Below are 19,501 nucleotides of genomic sequence, written 5' to 3'. Positions count from 1 at the left end.
AACGTTTGAGGAGAGAGAGAGAGAGAAAGCCACAAACGCTTTAAAATAAAAACCATCAGCAGGTCACGTATTACAGGCATTATGATCAAAAATAAGGATTTATTTAACTTATCTGACTGGAATCTTTTAAAAGTGACCCACTATGCTTCCTTAAACAGGCCAGCAAAGATCTACGGGCAGAATATATTTATTACATTTTAACCTTTAGAGAATGAACCTGTTGCCACTTAAATTCAAATGAGCTGCTGCTGGCCACGWCCACAACTCAACGTTTGCACTCGCACGTGAAAATGGCTACAAACAGATGCGCAATTATACAACCGTACGTCTTTGAAAAGCATTAGTAGAGCCTCCTGCACAACCAACAATAATGCACCAAGTGGTTCCTGGATGGCAAGTTAACAAGAAACCACTTTGTACAGTGGATACAGTGGTAAAACCAGCTGACCAAATGTGCTGGAGCTCAGCTTGGGTTGCTAGGCAACAGTGCAGCCTTTGGAATGTGACTTAAGAATCAGGAGACTTTTGAAATAGCTCATAAAACATTAACTTTAGCGTTGTTGTAAACAAATATTTTAGTAATTGAGTATTTTATTGATTATTCTGACGATTAATTGAGTAATCGAATAATAAAAGTATGAAATAAAGTATTGGTAATTTCTACCATAACAGCAGTGTCACTATTGGACATCAACATCGGCTCAAACTTCCATATTTGTGCATCGCAACAATTACCTTTCAGCTTCTATCGATTATTCTGACGATTAATTGAGTAATCAAATAATAAATGTATGAAATAAAGTATTGGTAATTTCTACCATAACAGCAGTGTCACTATTGGACATCAACATCGGCTCAAACTTCCATATTTGTGTATCCCAATGATTACCTTTCAGCAGCTTGGAAAACTAACCTGTAACAACAATAGTCCCTACACAACCAACAAGAACGCAGCAAGTCAAAAACAAAACACTTGTCTTTTCCAGCAGCCATTGTACAGCTGGAGCTCAGCTTGGGTTGCTCGGTAACAGGTCAGTGCGACTTAATCAGGAGGATTTTGAAATGTTTTCTAGAAGAAAAAAAACACCTGGATGTTCCTTTTCCAGTAGTTGGGCTGTTTTTATAAGCAGTAGAAACTCAAATGGACGTATAAGAAATAAGAGTTTATTTTGAGCCAATAATCCCCTAATACTGATGAAAAAGTACTAATTCCACTAATTCATGAATATTAAGGAATTATTTACCTAAAACAAGCTCCGATAAAACAAGCTTGGAGTGAATTAATTTATTTGTACTAGAAACTAGACAAAAACAAGCTTAATTATTTTCCCTAAAACTAAACGCCATGTTAGAAACTACTGAACGGACGACACCAAATGGACCCAGTAACTCACCTTTCCCAGTTAACGTGTTGGGCTTTGATTTCATGGCTTTGCAGAAATGTCTCCTGCAGATCTCCAACCAACTCTCCTCACCTCTTGGTTCTTTGGATGAAGCCAGAAACGCACCGATCTCACATTCTGCGCACAAATAAAAGTACGCAAGAAATATGATTAAATGCATGAAAAACAGAAGCAAAACCCTTAAAGTAATTTAAAAACTTTTAATTGCATAAACTGATGACGTGTCTCTGACCTTGCGTGTCGTTTCTGGCCTGTAAGGCTGGAACATAGCAGGACGGAGGAGGATAGCTCAGAAACATCGGCCAGGAGTAAGGAAGCTCTCCCTGCACCAAAGGAAGAGAAAAATACACATTCCTAATGTCACAAATATATTAAAATGATTTAAATATTTCACCTTCTGCCCCCCAGGACATAAGGTCTTTCTTTATTCTGATTAAAAACAACTTTTTCTGGTCAAAGCCTGTTTAATATCAGAGCTTAGAGACAATAGCTTCCGAGGTTTTAAATTTCTTTCTCGCTGAGGCTTTTCGTTAGAGCTGACATCTGGTAAAAATGTTGATTTTTTTAATACTTTTCATCATTTCTCATTCAGTGCAGAAGTTATGTTTTGTTTTTGACTGAGCTCAGTGGGTGACGTACCAACACAATATGCTCCTGATGTTAATGAGGTTCAGAAAGTCAATTCATTCGTTTTCCTGTCAGATGACGAAATCGTTTGGAGACGATGTTTTTCAGGAAGCCGCTGATGATTCGGTATGTTCCTTCAGTAATGATCTGAACTAGAGACTTGGTGAGGCTTTGTGTCTGAAGTAACTCGTGTTTCAAGCTTCTGTTTGTGTCTATGCAGATGTGGACAGAATTATTTGGCATTCCTCCGTTAATAAAAAGCCCATAATTGTCACTGGAATAACTTGAAACGGACAACAAACATCTTAAATATAAACTTGCTGAAAATGACCCAATGAAAATCAGACGTTTCTTTTGACTTGTGGTTCAACAAGCTGCAAAAACAGAATTTTATTAAGCATTTCTGTCTAGTTTTCCATTTTTTACTCTTGAAAGAAAACAAAACTTAGAAAAAACTTTCCATCAAGAAATGGTTGCTTGTTTTATGTCAATAATTCTTGAATATTGATAAAAATGTTCTAGTTCCACTGCTACATTTTGTCAACAATAAAAGCTGAAATGATTAATCAAATTAATTGTGATTAATCGATTACTAATTTAGTAATTGATTAACCGTTAGCTGGAGTACACAGGCTCGATAAAAAGATAATTTCCTGAAAGAACAAAACAGTCGGAAAGTAATAATTTCAAAACTATACAAAAAAATTTAAATGTTGCATTTAAAAAGCTTATTTGTTTGGAAATCTTCTCTACCCAAAACTCATCAAGTGACGTTTTTAGCTTCAACTGATTCAAATTCGATACAAAAATATATATTAAGCACTTTGTCCAATAATTAATCCAACCAAGCGAGCCATTTCTCAGATAGCGTTGCATCCTTTGCCACAAATAATCAGGCGTACACCAAAGGAATAATCTTTTTATTTTAGCATTAACTAAAAGTAATTGAATTGTTTGGCCATTTGCATCTTTTAATTTATTTCTAATATTGTGTAAAAAATGCTCAACTTGTTAAATAATCTGCAGAATAATCATCGATTAATCGTTGGGACTAATTGATTCCTCAATTAATCATTAGTTGCACATAATGTACACATGAATAGTTTTTGTTTTCTTGTGCGTCATGGGTGGATTTTTCTCATTTGGTTTTAAGCAGACAAACTTAACAGTCTCTAAACTAATTTCCACTCTCCTTTGGAAATAATTATTTTATATGTATAATTTCCTTGACCTCAGCATAAATGAGTTCCTGTTTGGGCTCAGCATAAACAACACCTAAATAATTGATATCAATCCCGGAGCACGCTGAATAAATAAGGCTGCCTGCTTCAAAGGACGACGGCGCCGCCTGGTTATCAGTCGTACAGCCGCAGCACAAGGGCAGGATGGAAACGCGGAGAAAGGTTAATGCTTCGAGTGTGAGAATCAAAAATAAAACACTTTTGTTGATCATTACTAATGAAAGGAAGGATTAAGAGGAAGGAAAAGGTCTCCTGTTCACCGGGAAGTTTTTACAGTGTATCTACCAACAGCCTTCAGAAACTTCTCTCAATGTTTTTAAAAGCATCGGGGCCAAAATCATCTGAATAATTGACAGAATAGCTAAAATAATCAATAATCGTTGCACTATTAAACCTTGAATGCAGGCTTCGCTTCGCAGAGGGAAACGGTGCACTGCAAAAACAGAAAATATTACCAAGTGTTTTTGGTCCAAAATTTCTGAGTATATTTGACAAAACTAACCAGAAACTTTCCAGCTTGTTTTAAGTACATAATTTCCTAATATTGTTGAAAACCTGGAAGATTATTTGACTTATAAAATTGAAAAAATGTTTTGTTATAAGTGAAAAAAATCAGTCAGTGGAAACTAGTATTTTTTTTTCCAATAATATTAATTAGACTTTAAAGGAAGCTCCTATATCCTGCTGAAAAGTTGCTCCTGAGTTAGTTTACTAAGATATTTTCATATATTGATGCTCATCAGCCATAACAGTAAAATCAAATGTTGGAAATCAGGCCAAACTTTCCATGTTGGCGTGAATAAAGATAATGCAGGAAGCTGACCTCTTCCAGGGCTCGAGAGGGAAGCCGCCTCTCAGACGGACCTCCGACCACATGAACACGAACCAAGACGTGATTCCTCTCCACTGACAGGCTGTCGATGATGATCGCCCTGAGAGGCAGAGAGAGAGAGAAGCAAACCAATTTAATGTTTCAGAACAACAACAAGTAGCACTCACTCAACAACAAAAGGTCTCCAGATAACCACTTAAATGAGCTGTTGCTGGGCCCACAGCTGCAGAAAAATAGCTGGAAACAGACATGCAATTATTCAACCGTACATCTTTGAAAAGCAGAAGTACCGCCTCCTGCACAAGCAACAAGTGGTTTCTGAATAGTAAGTCAACAATAAAGCACTAGTATTTTCCAGCAGCCATTGTACAGCGGTAAAACCAGCTGTCCAAATGTGCTGGAGCTCAGCTTACGTTGCTAGGTAACAAGGGGAGCTCCACTGGGGTTGCTAGGTAACGCTCTGGGGCTTTGCTGGGGTTGCTAGGTTGCCTGGTGATTTGTGTCGTTACGTTCGGAAGGTTTTTGAAACGAATCATTAACTTATTGCCAACAAACATCTGGGTGTTTTTTTAAGCACTTGGTCTGTTTTTAGAAGCAGCTGAGACCAAAATGGAAGAACAAACTATGGAAAATGTGAACGTTTCATAAAAGATCCCCTTTAAAGAACACAGCAGTATTTATAGATGACAAAATCAACACGGTGAAAACTTTCCACTCGTTCCTATCCTGCATTTTATTGGCAATATGTGATACAAAAGCCTTCAGTAGCGTCTGAAGCCACGAAGTTACTGCAACCATATCAGTTTGAAGACAAAAGGGTAGGTTGTTTAAATCTCAGCTGAGGCCAGAACATTTCCAATTATAAGGACAGAAAAACATCAGTCTGTGTAGATAGTTCTGATAGCTGGAGCAACTTGGACTCCAGAAACTAATCAAAAAGACTATTTTGTTTTACAGTTCTCTCTCCAAAGGCCAGATTGCTCCAAAATGTTGCATGCTTATGCTTTATTGGTAAAAATATGTCTTAGATGTGAGTTCTGGTGTCACCGACGTTAAAAAGGTCAGAGACAAAACGAGGGGATGTGGAGGGAAACGGGTTAACGCAAAGGTTAAACACCAAAACACAAAGTCAGGATGACACTGAGCTGAAAACACAAACAAAGAATAAACAGAAAAGCTGATGCCAGCCATTACAGGAAAAGTTCAAAATAAATAAAAAAGAGGAGGAAATGAGCGGGCCGTCATTCTGTGAAGCTGAGCGAGTTTTCCAACCCGACATGTGAGCGGCTCTTCAGGGCCGTCTCCATTTGTAACCAGCAGCAAAAGCAGCGTCTCCATTAGAAGAACTCAGAGCAGCACTCTGGGAAATGGTCTTTTTATTTATCCTTCCTTCCATTTTATTTATTTATTACTCTGACATCTAAAGCATGCATTTTTTTTATTAGATGTGAAAGTTTTCTGTCAAATCAAGATGATGCACAAAGAGAATAAAAATGGGTCTAATTTACTGAAATTTCTGATTGTTGGCTTTTAGAAAAGCCGAAAGTCAGTTTGATGTTTTCAATGCAATAAATGTGAGTCCAGATTTCAACAAGCAGTTAGAGCAAGAAAACTTTGAAGCCAAACTTTTAGAAATTAAATCTTGTATCTTATCAGTGTTTTAAAGGGTAGCGCTAAAATTTTATTAACTTTGGTGTTTAATTATGTAATTTAAGTTGGTTTGTGCATAAAGAAAGAAAAAAGATTGTAATAAAATAGATTTTGAATATTTTTGGTCTGAAAAGCCTCTAAATATTTTTTTACTTGTTTATGTACCATATTAGAGACTGTTATTCCACACCGTCCACACCACAAACATAAAATATAGCGGCAAACTCAGCTTGGCTCCTTCAGACTAGCCAGCAGCAATTAGCAAACACCTGGTGAAACTGCAGATCAGCTGAGATTATAATAGGAGCTTCTGCTCAGTGAAAAACGTTGATAAAGGGTTAACAGAGGAGCCATGTTGAGATGACTTACTGAAGGTGGAGTTTCAGAAAGAGCAGGAGTTTCTTAAAGAGGCAGAGGCCCAATTTCAAGGCGTTAAATCACAAAGTCTAATTTCTGTTAAAAGGATTCTATGTGCCTGAAAAATACACAATACTGCCTCTTTAAAGATGTTTTTCAGGTAAAACTACGTCTTTATTCTGCTAACGTTATGATTGTATTATTGTAATAAACTCTTGTAGTGAGTCTAAAAAAAATTTAGATTTTATTTTCAAGCCTCATTTGTAATTAAATCAGAATTTAAACGACCGACATGAACCGACCCGGCTCTGTGCGAACCGAGTTTTCGTCCAACTCTGCGTTTCTGGCTTCGTACCCGTCTGTGGCGTCTCGGTCAGCGACGTTTTCCCTCTGACTCTGCAGCAGCGTGCAGCAGATGTTGTACTGGCTCTCCAGCAGCAGGAAGGAGTCCAAGCAGCAGCAGAGCACACCGAGCAGTCTGCAGCGACACAAAGACACGAAATTACAGACGGGCCTGGAAGAACGAGATACTGCAACAGAACGGCACTACAGAGAATTACAAACTTTAATTCAGTACACACTGCACTGCAGGGCAGAAACACACGGGCACAGACTCAGCTTGGACTTTTTCTTTTTGTCCCCTGGCCTTTTGTCTGCTCGTATTAGGTCAGCCAGCACAGCTTGTTAAAGCCAATTGAGAGCTTTGTCAAGTGGGAGCCTTCGGGAAAACATTCACGGTTCATTTTCAGCTGCTGGTAATGACAGCGGCTCAGACAGGCTGATAAGATCCAGCAACATTTTGAAATATTGAGAGAGCTGGAAAACAAGGCAAGCGCTCGGATTTAAACCAACATGTCTGTCCTGGTGAGAGTAAAAATATTACAAAATATTCTGAAAGTCTGCTCTGTTTTATCCATCTGACTGACTTCAGCCTGAGCCTGAGAGTAAGACGATAAAATGTCCCAGAATTTATTGCGATAAACAATAATATTGTTGTTTTGAGACCATCATCAACAGGAACATTCTCAAAAATCAATACACTTTAAATCCTAACAAACGTATAACACTAAAACTGGAAGACATTTTAAATATCAAAAATAAATAAAACAGAAACAACAAATAAAATTAATTATTAAATCACTGAAATTGTCCTTCAAAATAAAAAAAACCATCAAGTTGAGACTAAAGCACCAGATTTAAGACTTTTACTGTCCAGTTTCTGGTATAAGAAGATAAAAACAATAAAGTAATGGACATTATTGAGCTTGTTTTAATGTATCTTGTAGCGACCGGCCTTTAGTTTCCGTCTCGTCCTCTGCAGGTTTGTGGTAATGTAGCCACAGGCTGATAGTTTTCCATGTTGTGGATCAGAGTCGGTGTGTTTGTGGACGTTTCTCTGTGCCTGACGGCTCGACTCGCTCTTTCTGACAGCTGAACATCAGGAAGCAAAGAGTTTGTCAGGAACTTCTCACCTCAGYTTGAGACAATKAAACAAACCTGCAGCCCTCCGTTTGAGGCGGATGCTTTAAAACTCTGAGTTTAACAGAGGAAAAGCCTGATTACCATCTGTTGTTTTCTTTTCTTTAAAGCTGACCTTTTAACATGGGTGAAACAAAAAATCTTTTTTACATTTTTTGCAGAAAATCATTCTTAGATAACTCAATATTTACACTTGCACGTGAAAACGGCTGCAAACAACAACCGTACATCTTTGAAAAGTAGAAGTGGTGCCTCCTGCACAACCAACAAGAATGCACCAAGTGGTTTCTGGATGGACAGTCAAAACTTTGTACAGTGCAAACAATTGTATTCATTCACGGATTAGCCTTTTTCTGAGTTTGTACACTCCAGTTAACCATTAATTGATTATTTCATGATTAATGATAAATCGTTTCAGGTCTGCAGGCTGCCATAGATGCTGCAGTAGTGCAAACACCTTTTAATTCACATTCAGGTAAATTATGAACGTGAATATAAGCRTTTTAGAGCGGATCTTAAGTATTAGCACCTTTTCTGTCGACTCTAATCTCCACAAATAAAAAATTGTGAAGTTAATTTTATAATCATGTTTCCACAACATAAATAAAGAGTTTAATTCAATAATTCCCTTTTGAGAGGTTGAAATTATTTTATTAAACGTTAAAAAGATGTGCATAAAACAACAAWCCATATTTTTATTTCTTAAAGAAACAAACTAAGTGACAGGAACTGAATCCACCGGATGCTAAAAGGAAAGCAAAGATTTTCACATTCACAGATGTTCACTTATTTATTCACCGACGTTAGAAACTCATCATCATCCAATTTTGCAAAATCTTTCCTCATCTGTTAAGTTTATTTTACTAATGTGACAATTTATAATAAAATCAAGCTAAATGGAGTTTAGTTTTTTCTGACAAATTTTTAAAAAGTCAAAAATTTTGAGATTATTCTCAGAAATTTTCTAGAAAAAACTTTCAAAAGTCAAAAAGTTTCCACTTTTGAAGCTCAGAAATGTCTTTGTTTTTTTTTTTCTAGAAAATTTCTGAGATTAATTTCAAAATCTCAGAATTTTTTCTCAGATTTTTTCACCTTTCAAGCTCAGACATTTTAAACGTAATTTTTTTCTGGCATTTTTTTATATTAATATCAAAATTTCTTTGTTTTTTGTCATAGATGTTTTACTTCTCAAGCTCAGGAATTTCTAATTGTTTTTTTCCCTAAAAAAAACAATTTCAGATTAACTTAAAATTTTCTTGCAAATTTTTGACTTTTCAAACTCAGAAATTTTAAAATTCTTTCTAGAAAATTTCCAAGATTAATCTCAAAATTTCGGAGTTTTTTCTGGCCATCAGATCCAGATCAAGAATAAAAAGACAGAAAACCTCTTTCACAAATTGTTCAATTCTGTATTTGAATCATTTCTGTAGGGAAAATGTGTCTGTAAAGTTCAACAAATAAATTCCCCCAGGTTCCTTTAAAGGAAGCCGACACTCAGGAGGAGAAAGAATAACAATCATTACTACAGCAACACAACAGCAGCTGTAATCTATTATTCATTACCTGACATACATGATATACGATCAGCATTACAGGGCCGGACTCCCCTTCCTGTCTGCGGTGGGCAGATAATCACAAAAGGTGATAATATATCCGAGTCGGATCTCAGGTGAGTCAAAGTCATGAACCGACCAGAACCATTAGGAAGCCATGAAGGATCTCAAACCCACAGAAAGCTCACCAATAAAACCAGCAGGTCAGGAAAACGCTGCTTTTCTCTGAATTACTGCAGCTTCTGCTCCTTTCACTGCAGTTTGGGTCACAGATTAAAGTATTCCAGCCACATTAACACCAAATTATTCAAATGTTTTACTGGGATAAATATTTAGAAATAGAGAAAAATTATGCAAGATTTTTTCTTTTACAAATTATTATTAAGGCCCCTTTCATTACAAAAACACAAAATCTAATCCAGTTTCTAGTAAAAATGACTTGGTACACCTGAAATAAGACAAAACTAACTTGCAAGTAATTTTCAGCAAGATGTCAAAGTTTTTTAATTAAAAAATCCTTAACATTGATAAATTATTAAGATTATTTCACATATAACCAGTTATGAGTGAAAGAATCTGCTAGTCCTTTATGAACGCTTGGTCATGTATACTTCACAGAAAAAGAATTTTTTAATCTTAAATGCAAAATGTTTATATTTTTATACAGTTCATGAAACATTTCATAAGTATTAAAAATCCCTAAAACATTTTCACATTTCATCACATTACAATCACAAACTTCAGTCTATTAAATCTTATTTGTAAAGCAGCTCATTGTTGAGAGATGAACGGAGAATTATTAATGGGTTTATTGTATTTTCACAAATCTGAAAAGTGTGGCATGCATTTGTATTTAACTCCTTAGAATCAGTCATTGGTTTTTTTTCCAACTGGTAGATTATTTCAGTAAAAACTAAAACTTTTTCATCAATATCGAGGAATATTTTCCTTAAAACAAGCTCATCTGAAAAGTTACCTATAAGTCAGTTTTCTTTTATTTCAAGTGCATTAATATATTTGCACTTGAAACTAGACAAATATACTTTAAGATTCTGTGTTTCTGCCACGTGATTTGGTAAATAATGGAAATAATTTTGCCCAAGCTCAAGTTAAAGGCTCCATTTTTAACTGTAAACCTGCGACAATCGTTTTATTTCACCAGGCGTGTGTGAAGCAACTACATCAGAAATGTAAACATGGCAGGATTTGAGTCACTGATAGTAAAATGGCTGATGGAGCGCATTGAGCGGCGCATTGAGCGGCGCATGCAGCGGCGCATTGAGAGGCGCATTGAGCGGCGCATTGAGCGGCGCATGCAGCGGCGCATTGAGAGGCGCATTGAGCGGCGCATTGAGCGGCGCATGCAGCGATTTGTTCCCTAGTGAATCAGCAAAGCTCCAAACGAGCGGAAGCTGATGTGGTTTAGAAAAGACTCACAGAAACGCGCGGCGGCCGCATGAGGCTCTGCACAAACAAAGGGAAACGTGCAAAAATAAATATCTGGATTTTTTTTTTTTTTTTTAACTTTAAGGAACGTCAAACATTCATTTAAAGCTACACTGTAAAACAAAATCTTACCAAGTATTGCCCCATTTTGAACAAACTTCACTGCAAAAACACGAAATAAAGTTGTTGTTTTTTGTCTAGTTTCTATTGCAAATATCTTAGTTTGCTTTAAATAAGAAAAAACGAAGAAAACCAGAAAATTACAGCCTGTTATAAGTTAATTATTCCTTAATGATGATTAAAAAGTTCTAGTTACGCTTTCAGATTATTTCACTTATAACAATGGAACTAGTACTTTTTCATCAATATTTCAGAAATTTTCTAGACAAAAAAATTGGAAATTTCTGAGCTTGGAAAGTCAAAAATTTGCAAGAAATTTTAAATCTGAAAATTTTTTAGGAAAAAAACAATCAGAAATTTGTGAGCTTGAGAAGTAAAACATTTATGAGGAAAAACAAAGACATGTTGATATTAATATATAAAAAATGCCAGAGAAAAATAACTTTGGAAATGTCTGAGCTTGAAAGGTAAAAAATAAAAATAAAAATTCTGAGATTTTGAAATTAATCTCAGAAATTTTCTAGAAAAAAAAAAAATTCTGAGCTTCAAAAGTGGAAACTTTTCAACTTTTGGAAGTTTTTTCTAGAAAATTTCTGAGAATAATCTCAAAATTTTTGAGTTTTTTTTTTTTAAATCTACAGTAGCCCTAACGCGCTGCGATACAATCAGAGATAAAACTTTTCTTTTGATTTTATTAAAAATGAAATTGTTTGAACACGCCTGATGAAAAGTGCTAGAAACCATTTATTAATTAATTCATTTTGAGTGCATTTTCTTTCGTTTTAACCAGCGGTCTCGCTGAAGCAGCCAGTTACCCACAGAGCCGGGTTTATTTCGATCTTATCCAGAAAAATCCTTTCATCAACCTCCCAAAGCCGGTAATCAAAGTGGAAGCTGCTAATGCCGCAGACTGAGGGGAGTGACCGTGTGCTAATCCCATATCATGCGCTTCCCCCCTCCGATGTCAGGCTGTGTGGGAAAAACACTCGTCTCACCTCAGGCCGAAGGTGTGCGACTGCTCGTACTGGAACAGCGAGTGGATCTTCACGTCCGAATCCACGGCAACCAGCCTGTCAATCAAATCCTGAAATGAGGAGCAAAACAAAAACAGAGTAAGGTTTGAAAATGCTACGGGGGTTTAATGGAAGGCCTTTGTGCTTTCCACTCACTCCCACTGGTTTGTGTGGGTGTGAGTGGATGATGAATCGAAGCGCAAAGACGCCCTCTGCTGGTTGGGAAAGGAACTGCTCACAGGGATGGAGGATGGGATTTCTCTCAGGCTGTATTCGCTCTTGTTCGCCAACGGCTGTCGGCTCAGAAGCTCCCAAACGGAGAGGGAGGAGGACAGGAGGTTGACCAGGGACAGGAAGGACTGGGGACACAGAGACAACAAGCTGGTGAAAAATAAAACATTTAACTTAGAAATGCACGTTTCTCACTTCAAATACTAAAATCTGAGGTTTATTGCATGTATTTAAGCAAAAATGCTTCAACTAATTCTGAATCTCACTTACAAAAACAATTAGAAGTTATTTAAAAATGTAAAACTGATCATTTTTATTAAGGATGTCAATTTTAAAAGACTTCATGGTGGAACAATTGTCTTGAAGGTTTGAATTAGGAATGCACAGATCCACTTTTTTCACTTCTTACACCGATATCTGAGGCTTAGCATCAGCCGAAACAGAAAAACAATGCTGAATTGACTTAAAAACTTTATTCTTTTTTAAAAACAGACATTTATTTGATAACTCTGCACCAGTACAGCACATTTAAATACTCCAACAGCGTCACAATCTTGGTCAAACATGTAAAAAGAACTTTAATTCACTCAGTCAGTGCAATTAGAATTATAACAGCCAATTTAAAGTAAAAAATGAAGAAACTTGTAAACAAACATATAAAAAAATAAAGTGCAACAAACATTTAAGATGGCTCAGAAAGGGCAAAGACTTCTCAATATAATGTGAAATAAATAATAAAACAGGACGTAGCTCATCTGCCCTTATTGATCAGGGGAATCGTCACTGATATCCGATCACATGCAGCTGCAGTGATTTTAATTAAAAATAAATACATAAAAAAATCAAGGCACAAATTTGAATTTATTGTGGATTTCCCTCAATTCTTCCATGTTTTTTAAATGATTCTCGCTTGCAAACGATTGACAGAAGCTTGTCAAGTTTTATGTAAAGAAATGTGTTTTAATTCATGTCGACATTATTATCCAAGTATATTAGGCTTTCATAAATAAAAAAAGAATTCAAATGTGAAAAAATGTACAGGATGGATCATAAGCTAACCATGTTTTTACTACCATAAATAAATTAACAGATAATATTCTGAAAGTAAAGCTTCTGTGAAACTTGTTTTATTTTGCGTTTTCTGTGGATTCTGGTGAAAATCAGAGACTTTCCACTCGGTTTGTTTGCTTTGAGGTTTTCCTGAATTCAACCTGGCAGCCGACACGCTGACACGGCCGGCTCTAACGCCGCTGGTGGCAGGGTTGGGGTCAAAGTTCACGGTTCACCGACGGTCTGCATTCAGTTTCACAACTCGGCCGCACGCAACCCGACGCTTCAAGTCGAATTATTTTGACGCGAGAAAAGAGAGAAACGTTCGGCGCAAAAGGAAACTAAGACGTTCCCAAATTTACAATTTAATTTCTAGATTTTTTTTATAGCCGAGGACGTTAGTGGTTGGAGTTATCTACATTTAAACTCCTGGAATAAAACAATGGTAAAGGGTTATTTACACTGCAAAAACAAAATCTTACCAAGTTCTTTTAATCCAATTTCTACTGCAAATATCTTAGTTTTGCCATATTTCAGGTGTGCTAACTTAAGAAACTTTTCAACAAGACATAAGAGCCTCTTTTAAGTCATTAATTCTTTAATATTGATGAACTGGAGGATTATTTTACTTACTCTTTTTAATCAATACTAAGGAATTATTTACTTAAAACAAGTTTCTATAACTAGCTGAAAAGCTACCTGAAAGTTCATTTTGTTTTATTTCAAGTGTACCAATTAATATATTTACAGAAGAATCTGTTGTTTACTGAGTGATCAAAACATTATTTATTATTTAAAAAAGAACCTATGTGGCAATGTTGTTACGCTAGATATCAAGTAGAAAATTATTAATAAAAATAGCATAAGCACATGATACAATCAGGCAAAATAAAGTTTTCAGAATCAGTTTTATATTTAAAACTAACAAAAACTGCAAGTTTGTTTTACTTGAAACAAATTTGATCTTCATTTATTGAAGTTACTGTCAGTGGATAAAACATCCAGGAATTACTCAGAAGTTGTGATACTTTATAGTAAAGTTACTGAAGTAAAAGTAACAAATACAGTGTAATAATAAAGTAATTTTTTCCACAAAAAAAAAAGTAAATGCAACTGGTTGCTGTCCAACTTTGGCCACAACGTTAAAAAAAAAGTTGAATATTTAAATTTACCTTTAGGGATTATTAAAGTATTTATGAGTTAATTTATGGAGGAAGCAATGCAGTTTGAATTATTCCACATTTCTCCACCAGGGTTTGTAAAACATTCTTGAAACAGAAACATGAAATCAGTTGTTTGCAGTTCATGATTGTGCCACTAGATGTCACCGTGTCTCCAACAAATGTCTCTAAAATTAACAGCAGTTTGCAAGCAGATATTTTCCTTTAGTTTGGAACAATCCAAAGCTAATTTGTTGTTATTTTTCATTATTGTTTTATTTTAAATAAATAAATACACTGAACTACTAATGAGTTACTAAGCAGTTGTAGTAATTGTAAGTCGGGATCTATTGATATCGGTACTTGATAAAGTTACTGAAACTTTATTTAATTTGAGACTTGAAGTCCAACTAAAAAAAGAACAAACTAACAAACAACCAAACCAATATATAATACATTGACCAGTGCATATATTATCAATATTTATTGATATTATATATATTTTCCAACCCTTTCCACACTGAAAAATTATTATTTTTTCTCTGCTTCACTTAAACAAACCACAATCCTGCACTGCAGTATTATTTCCATCAGACATAAATTACATTTTTCACGTACGGGACCGATACCAACGTTTCAAACATCGACACCGATGTTGATGTCATTCATCCCCAGTTTAACACAACTTATTTCTGAACGAAATCACAGAGAAGCTGCCATGTGTAGCATTATTTCTTCATAATTGACTCAAACTTTAAGGTAGGAAACTCGATCAGATCAATAAAATATGATCTTGAATAGTTCTCAGATTGTCAAGATTAAAAAACAAATAAAAATGTAGAAACTTCTGGACATATATTGAGTAAAGAAACAGTTAAATGTGACTTAAACATCTCCTTTTATGCAGGGCCGGCCAAAGCCATTTTGGGGCCCTAACCAGACTTTAATCCCCCCAATTCATACCAACATGTCCACAGATGTTTCACCACTATGTGTAAGTCCTTATTATGTGTAAGTAGCTTAAAAATGCTCCAATTATTAAGGATTTTGAAAAGCAGAGTGATATTAAAGTACAGTAATAATGAATTTAAATGTATGTAAAATGTGTCTATTACTACTAAATAAACAAAATGAAGTTCACATGATCATCTTATATAAAAATAAACATTTGTAATAAAAAAAACAGTTGTTGCTGCGGCCATAAGCAGCCGCTCCACTTGCGTGTGCCTTGGGCCGGCACTGTCCATGCGTTTACCTTGAGGCAGCTTCTGTCTATGGAGTCCATGGGCGTCGGTTTGGGCCGGACGACTCTGGCATCGTCACCTCCACATTCGAGAGCCGACCACAGATCCACAACCAGCAATCTGACAAAACCTAGAGGTAAAAAGAAATCACATTTTTACCAACGCAGAAATCCAACTGTCAGCAAAACTTTTAGTGAAAACCTAAGGAAGAACCAATTAAAGATGTAAACTGGATCAGAATCAGCAGAGAAAAGCTGCCAAATAATTTGACACATCATTTTTAGCTGAAACACCTTCAGTTTCAGATATTTATTTTTATTGGAAATTAGGCTCATGAGATTGATTTTGTTGGTAACGTTCTGTAATCTATAGAAAAAGCTAAATATATAAAAACTCCTGGTGTTTAATAAATATTCATTATCAAGTCGCACATCATTCAAATCCTGTTTGCAGCTTTGAAAAATATTCAGAAAGAATTTTAGTTGATTTTCCAGTTTCTACAAAAACAAAAACTCACCAACGAGTTTAGTGCAAATATTTTAGCAAATTTGAAATTAGACAAAACTAAAACTTTTCAGCTAAATACAGGAGCTTAAGTCAATAATTTCACTTAGAAAATGGGGAAAATGTTTTGTTCACCAATATTAAGGAATTATTTAGTGAAAAAAGCTCCTATTTTTTGCTGAAAAGTTACTTGTAAGTTAGTTTTGTCTTATTTTAATGTATAAATATATTTCCAGTAGAAACTAAATCATAAATACTTGGTAAGATTTTGTGTTTCTGCAGTTTGCAAGACTTAATTTCACTTCATATTTTCTTTTCATTGCGGTCAAATATTTCGCAATGAAATATTGCGAAATATTTCATTGCAGTTTGCAAGACTTAATTTCACTTCATATTTTCTTTTCATTGCGGTCAAATATTTCAATCTTAACCTAAAACTATTAATTTTTACTCCAGAACGGATTTGGTTCATTAATTTGAGCAGTTTTGAGTCGACAGCATCGATTCTGGAGCAGCGGCGACTCGCCGACCAGATAATCCGACTTAATCTTGTTGAGACATTTTTAAAATTTTAGCATCACTTATCAAAACATTTAAATGAATCCATAAACCACCCAAGTTTGAGTCTATTCTAAATAAATTCAGTTCTTTTTTTTAAAACTCACTGAAATTTTAAGTTGTATAAACTAAATGATCTTCTCAATGATAAATTCACAATATTTCCTCTTTTGATACCAAAATGTACCCAGATTTGACGGTGAACAAACCCTGAGACAAAATATAAAAATCCTTCACAGCAGCTGCACAGAAATTTCCAATTCAAGCCTCAAGCATCCCAGCCGGCAAGTGTTTGTTTGTACAAATGAGCACTTTGTTACCTGAGCTGTGCAGAGCTGCAACCCCTGGAGCCGTCGCCGCTACCTGTGTCACCATCACTCCGTACCCAAACTTCTCACAGCGACTCACCTTCAGCAAAAACACCAGCAAGAAGATGCAAAACTGTTCACCTGTACAGTTGTGTGCATTAGAAACAAGCAGTTAAAGGAGCAGAAAGGATTCAAGGATTAATTTCAGCATAATTTTAAAAAAATAGCCAAAATAAAAGAAAAGAAAATAGAATCATGTGCTGTAATTAAAGTGCAATGTCCAACAGAAACAGTAATTACAAAACCTTGCAGAGAATTTGAGTAAATTGGGTCCAAAGGGAGTTGGCTGAGATCTGCATGTAGGACTGGGCAAATGCGTGTCCACAATATAAATCTTACAAATCCTGCTTCAGTATCCGAGCACCAGCTGAATACTAAACAGATAAACAGAATTTAGTAAACAACGCTGTGTCCTTCAGGAGGAGGAGGATCAACAAAACAAATGCATTCTTCAGGAAAAACAAAGACGTGAGAAGCAGTTCAGGAGCAAATGTTTTAAAGATGAACAGGAGAAACAGGGCAGGTTCTGCATGTTGGTCCTGCTTAATTACTGAAAGATACAATTAAAATCTGTTTTTTCTTCTTTGGTTAGGACTAAACCTTTCGTTTACAAGGATTTGTAAAAGTCTGAAGCATTTTATTTATGAGAGTTTCAATGGATTTTACTACTTCACATCTGAAAAGTGTGGCCTGCATTTAACCACATTGGGCTCTCCTGTTTTAAAGCAGAGCCCATTAGTTGTAACAATAAACTTTATCTGAGAAACATTTATTTAAAATATAAAAAACACAGCAGTAGGCTGTTTGATTTTCATAAATTAAAATAAATATGCTAGTTAACGCTAGCTAGCTCCGTCTAGCCAGAACAGTCATTTATATGCAATAAGTAACGTTTAGCTGTTTAAATTTGAACTAAACCGCATTGAAAAAGAAGTCAATGCAGAAATGACAGCAGGAAAATGAAGATGAGAAAATAATAGACCAAAAAAATTTGCTTTTTATGTTGCTGCTGCTTGGAAATGCTACCTCAAAATATATTAGAAAGGTGATTTGCAAAGACTTAAAGATGCTTCATACGTTTGTTAAACATCCCTTATCTTCCGATTTGTTTTGATTTTGTGCTAGCTACTGCTAATGGTGTAAAATATAATAATTACATATCACAAACAGCAATTTTTATGTTAACCGGAAAATTTCAACATATTTAGACCAACATGTTGAACTTTAAAACCCTGAAGAAAGTATTTTTAGGTGTGTACAGCACACGCCAGTCTAAAAACAAAAAAAAAATATCCTGATTAATTCATTCAGATTCTCAGATAAAAGTTGTGAGTTTACAAAAAAACAAAAGTTTTTATCTTTGACTTTACCGTCACAGTTGAAGGTGAAAATCCCTCCTAGTATGATTCATTTTGTCGTTTCTAAGAAGTTTTTTAATACTCAAAACATACATCCCATAAACTTTGACCTGTAATTAATGCCCATCACTACTTTTTGTATTTCTATTTATAAAAACTATATACATTATATAGTTCTATGTTACGTAGCACGTGTGAAACTTTGTGTTGCTTTATCACATAAAATCCAAATTAAACATACTTAAGTTTGTGGTTGAAGTGACACCCAGTTTCAGTTCCATTCATCTCAGATGAGGATGAAATTAAATAAACCTCCACAAAGTTAATAATTTCAAGAACAAAGACATAATTACTGTATATTGACACCAGTTCTTATCGCTGAAAACCCGACGGTTGTTCCAGTGAAGGAAGGATAATATACTTGGCTTACGTATGAAGGGAGGTACTGAAAAAAACTTTTATTCCAGGTCAATAATGTGTCTGAATCATCGGATGAGTCAAACATTCAAAAATAGCTGTTCACGCCCATGGCACATTACATTTTTTACATGGATGTTGAAATTACAAGACTGTAAAAATCAAACAACACAAACGGATGTTGGGAAGGAAAGTCAAAGTTCCTGAGTCACATCTACTAATAAACTTTATCTGCAATTTTGATGGATTTTTTCACCAGTTAACCACTGGTCCAATTCATCATAACTTACAGAAATCCCATTATGAGCCATATGAAAACATGGAAGAATTTAAGATAACGTTAGCCTACTATTTCAGTCTTCTGGTCATGAGTAGAAATGGAAATTTAATGCAGAGTTTGTACAGATATGTGTTGGAAAAAATGTCAAAAGAAAATGTGAAAGACTGATCTGCCATTGTAATCTAAAACACTTTTAAAAACAAGGTTTGTGACGACATGCTTTCTGTAATCTGAGTAAAAAGACTAAAAATCAGCATTTCGGTCTTATTTTCATTGATGTTTAAAAAGCTAAAGGCCATCTAAGCTTTTAATTCGTCAAGACATTCATCTAAACCTTGGATATAGTCGTCATTTTCCCGTTTTAGGGAAACATAAATCTGAGTATCATCTGCATAACAATGAAAAGCAATATTTTGCTTTCTGAAAAAGGAGCTAAACAGCAGGAAATACAGATAAAATAGCAGAGGACTAAGAACAGAGCCCTGTGGGACACCAGTTAATCACAGTTAAACTCAAAAAGTTCTCCAAGTACGGTCTGAAACACAAGAATGTATCGGAATGGATTAATCACATAAAAAAAAGAAAAAGTGTTATATATTTATAACCAATT

General features: G+C 35.2%; 1 protein-coding gene across 1 annotated transcript in view; it reads right to left on the bottom strand.

The window, feature by feature from the left end:
* The window catches only part of tbc1d32 (TBC1 domain family, member 32), a 70,493-nt gene that overhangs the window by 25,049 nt on the left and 25,943 nt on the right, over positions 1 to 19,501 (bottom strand). The window contains exons 19-28 of the mRNA XM_017302113.1: positions 19,368 to 19,426; positions 17,082 to 17,170; positions 16,789 to 16,876; positions 15,418 to 15,536; positions 11,961 to 12,080; positions 11,704 to 11,792; positions 6,466 to 6,588; positions 4,095 to 4,203; positions 1,636 to 1,726; positions 1,395 to 1,520 (exon numbers count right to left, since the gene is read on the bottom strand). Coding sequence (XP_017157602.1) covers positions 1,395 to 1,520; positions 1,636 to 1,726; positions 4,095 to 4,203; positions 6,466 to 6,588; positions 11,704 to 11,792; positions 11,961 to 12,080; positions 15,418 to 15,536; positions 16,789 to 16,876; positions 17,082 to 17,170; positions 19,368 to 19,426 — 1,013 coding nt within the window. The remainder of the gene's footprint in view (positions 1 to 1,394; positions 1,521 to 1,635; positions 1,727 to 4,094; positions 4,204 to 6,465; positions 6,589 to 11,703; positions 11,793 to 11,960; positions 12,081 to 15,417; positions 15,537 to 16,788; positions 16,877 to 17,081; positions 17,171 to 19,367; positions 19,427 to 19,501) is intronic.

The sequence above is a fragment of the Poecilia reticulata genome, linkage group LG21 (assembly GCF_000633615.1).
Source record: "Poecilia reticulata strain Guanapo linkage group LG21, Guppy_female_1.0+MT, whole genome shotgun sequence".
NCBI classification, from domain to species: Eukaryota; Metazoa; Chordata; class Actinopteri; order Cyprinodontiformes; family Poeciliidae; genus Poecilia; species Poecilia reticulata.
This window is presented reverse-complemented; position numbering and strand designations above follow the sequence as displayed.